The 3,561-nt window shown below is 46.4% G+C and overlaps 1 protein-coding gene across 1 annotated transcript; it reads right to left on the bottom strand.

The window, feature by feature from the left end:
- Positions 1-287: 287 nt before the first annotated feature.
- On the bottom strand, positions 288-3,332 carry LOC149818116 (uncharacterized). Its single transcript, XM_089986150.1, has 2 exons — positions 2,738-3,332; positions 288-958 (listed from the first exon to the last, which is right to left on the bottom strand). The coding sequence occupies exons 1-2, from the start codon at positions 3,330-3,332 to the stop codon at positions 288-290; spliced, it is 1,266 nt and encodes a 421-aa protein (XP_089842276.1).
- Between the last annotated feature and the right edge of the window lie 229 nt (positions 3,333-3,561).

Genomic DNA, 3,561 nt, shown 5'->3' with positions numbered 1-3,561 from the left:
TGGTCTGATTCAAACTCATTCGATTCGATTCGGACCGGTTCTTTCCGATCCAATTAGAAACATATGACAATGTGCCTTCTTTGTCATTCTCATAAAAGTGGAAAGGCATTTTGGAAAAACCTGTCAAAAATAAATTCAGAAAGAGCAAAATATAAATGCGGAAAACTGGAAACTTCAAAATTAGATAATAAGTATTAGATTATAAAAATACAACAAGATAGAGAGAGTACAAAAATACCCTCAAAATCTACATATTTACATAAAGAAGGTCAACCGTGTTTTCCTCACTACTCCGGGACCCTGTAGATCACCACAAAGCATGGCAGGATGGCCTTTGGATCGAAGACATAAAGCTCATCGAGATTCGAGTAGACCCCGGCCGGACCCGCAACCGAGTCGAACCGTTCCCCGGCCGGCCCGCCAACCTCCTCCTCCTCCTCCTCCTCTTTGGGATGCACCACTAATGCAGACCCTCCTTTCCGGACCCTCCCCGCGATGACCCGGCAAACCAACATTGCTCTCCTGCCCCGGGAGGCCACCTTCTCCTCTTCGGTCGCCACCATGCAATCGTGTGCTCTTCCGCTGGTGGCCGTGGTGCAGAGGCCTCTCGCACCGTCCATCTTGGTGCCGAGCCCATTTCGGATCGCGGTGCAGACCCCGCATCCAGGACCCGACCCGCAAAGGCTAGTGGACCCCCTGGTCCCAATGGAGCAGGCAAAGGTGGTGCAGTAGAATCGCAACAGTTCATTGCCGTCGGCTACGCACCGCGGGTTCCGGCGACTCGCCCTCGACTTTACGGCATCACGATAGCTCTCGAACCGAGCAACGGTCCTTTGGGTGCTGTGGACCTTCAGGATCCGATCCAATTGACAGACAGGGCTGTCCCTCTTCAACCAGCTGGATTGGAAGATGATCTCCACTATGTGACGGCCCGAGTCGTCTGGATGAAGCTCCGATACTGCAGTGAAAATATCCAAATAACTCCTTGGATTATTTTAAAATCTCTTCTTTCAGTGTGAGGAATGCGTAATTTCCATCTCCCCATCCGTCCTTCCTTTAATTTCTTTTCAAGGTGTACAGAAAACCGAGTTACCTCTGCGGACACAAATATTTGAAACTAATCCGCGCTTTTTCGAAATTAGACTTATAAAGAAACAACGCAACGAAATTGCCCGGTGGTGCCCTTCTGACGTACAATGAGTTCGGGTTCCCAATAATAAGGGTATTTTAGTCATTTAATAACACGAAAGTTTTTATCCAACGGGGGGTGGTGAAATATTGGCACAACATTACCAAACTATCCTCGTGAGGATTTACCCTTCCAACTACAGATAAACTTGGCTCCAAATGCATACGACATGGGTATTTTAGTCATTTTCTCAGGATGAAAAGTTGGAAACTGTTTCGGCCGAGATTCGCGGTGATTTTTGCTGTAGAGTGTAACTAAGGCACAGATGAAATGACGAAAATAACCTTGAGGTGAGCGAAATACAGGTGGATCTTGGGATCCGTCCTCGCCCTCTCGACGCAAGAGCTCGGTTGCTTATTCTTTAGTAATTTCCAAAGCAACGTATTTGACGATTATACCCCTACGCATAGTACAAAACGACCACCCCAATTGACATGAAGATGATTCCCTTTCTGGGACAGGGCTGGCACCATCTTGCCTTCTAGAAGACAAGCAGACAACCCCCCCTGTGCCTCAACTCGATGGCTCCAGAGAACTCTGAGGGAACCAGAAATGACCGAAATACCCTTATAATTCTGATCCACGAGACCAGTTTGAGAAGCCGAGCCGAGTTTCACATGAGGTCGATTTTGATCTATAGCTCAATCACACTCATAGATGAAATAAAAGGATGATTTTCTGATGACCACCAAATTTTTAATTTTAATTAATATATTCATCTTTTTTTTTGCAAGTAATTCCCAAACTTTTAACTTGGGTTCGAGCAAATAATTAATCTCCTGAGGTAACTATCATTAAAATTCATTGAAATGACTATTTTACATCACAAAAATAACGAATGAACTTTTTCAGCACCTCTTTGAGTCCTTTGTTTCAAACCAGAAAAATCTATCGACAACTAAAAATCATGCCCTGCTCTAGTAATCTTAAGAGTATAAAATCAATTTTTATCTAGCAGTACATTATTTTTATGTATAACACAGTCATTTTAACTCTAAACTCAACACCAACTTCAACTTCCAAGACATATACAACCGATGGCAAAGAAATGAGGGTATTTGCTGGAAGGTGAACACGTTCGAGAACTATATCTGAAAAGTAGGAAGACCATGGAAGAATATTCACGGTTTTGACAAAAAATTTGGTGGCTATTTGACAAGAGTTGCATCTAAAAGGATTGGGAAATCAAAAGGGCAAAATAGTCATTTTAGTTAGTGAAGCCTCTTCTGGTCAACGGCGTAAAGCAAAAGTAGGGGACAATCATGGTGTTCCTAATCGATATGGCGTTTATCAATGCATGGTAGGGGACATGGAGGTCAAATTGCAATAATATCAAGGGTATTTAAGATATTCTACGAACAAGCAGATGAGCTCGAGCTCGTATGATAAGCAACACTTGAATATCATTCATATTCTTCATCAAAATAACATATATATATATATTTAACAAAAATCATATATTTCAATATATCGCAAAATTTGTATATGATTTGATCGTCAAAGGGACGTGATTGTCATTTTGATTGGTGGATAATAAATTTTGTTTACCTGCGTGCCTGGCCGCTTGGTGCACCTCGAGGTAGTCGGGCTTGACGAAGACCTCGCCGCAGACGGGGCAGGCGCAGATGGACGGCCGAGCGGAGGGATAGCGGCTCGGATCGACGACCTCCCTGCACTCGTAGCAGCCGGAGAGCCTCCTCAGAGGCATCCTTCTCGCCGGCCCGACGAGCCGCGCGGACTCATGGTGGCCGGAGACGCTGGCCTCCGTCGAGGAGGAGGAGGAGGAGCGGTGGACGACGCGCGCGTTGGCGTGAGGAGCGACGTCGCTGAGGGTGCAGAGCGACGAGCAGGAGGCCAACTTGGCGTAGCCGCGCTTGGTGGTGGTTGTCCGCTTCTTCTCCTTGGAGTTTGTGGTGGTGGTGGTGGTGGGGGTGTGGACGTGGGCTGGCTCGATCTGCTTGCAGGTGAGGAGGTTCTTGAAGAGCTCCCATGAGGATGGTTTCTGTGGTGGTGGTTTCCTTCGGCGTTTGGAGATCGAGTGGTGGTGGGTAGGAGTGGTGGTGGGGGTGGCGAAGAGGAAGGTGGAGAGGAGGAAGAGGGGGAAAGAGAGGAGGAGTCTCAGGAGGGATGGTGTTTCTCTCATGGTCGTGATGGAGAGAGCGAGAGAGGCGTTTGCACTTTTTCTGTTAGATAAAAATAGGAGCGCGCCGGAGCGCGGGCACGTGGGGCAGTGAGAGAGATGTAAAATAAAATAGGAGAGAGGAGGAAGCATGTGGGGGCAACTCTCCCTCTCTCTCTTCTTCTTCTCGGGATGAATTAACATTAACTAATTTTTGTACAGTATTTACTAGATTGGCCTAAATTTCAGCACT

This window comes from Nuphar pumila, chromosome 13 (genome assembly GCF_984573655.1).
Source record: "Nuphar pumila chromosome 13, dmNupPumi1.hap1.1, whole genome shotgun sequence".
Lineage (NCBI taxonomy): Eukaryota > Viridiplantae > Streptophyta > Magnoliopsida > Nymphaeales > Nymphaeaceae > Nuphar > Nuphar pumila.
Note: the sequence above shows the minus strand (reverse complement) of the source record. Positions and strands in the feature narration are given on the sequence as shown.

Coding starts and splice junctions, on each gene's coding strand:
- LOC149818116 (XM_089986150.1), bottom strand. CDS start 3,332: ATGAGAGAAACACCATCCCTCCTGAGACTCCTCCTCTCTTTCCCCCTC. Junction 959..2,737: donor CCAAGCGGCCAGGCACGCAG/GTAAACAAAATT, acceptor TTTTCACTGCAG/TATCGGAGCTTCATCCAGAC.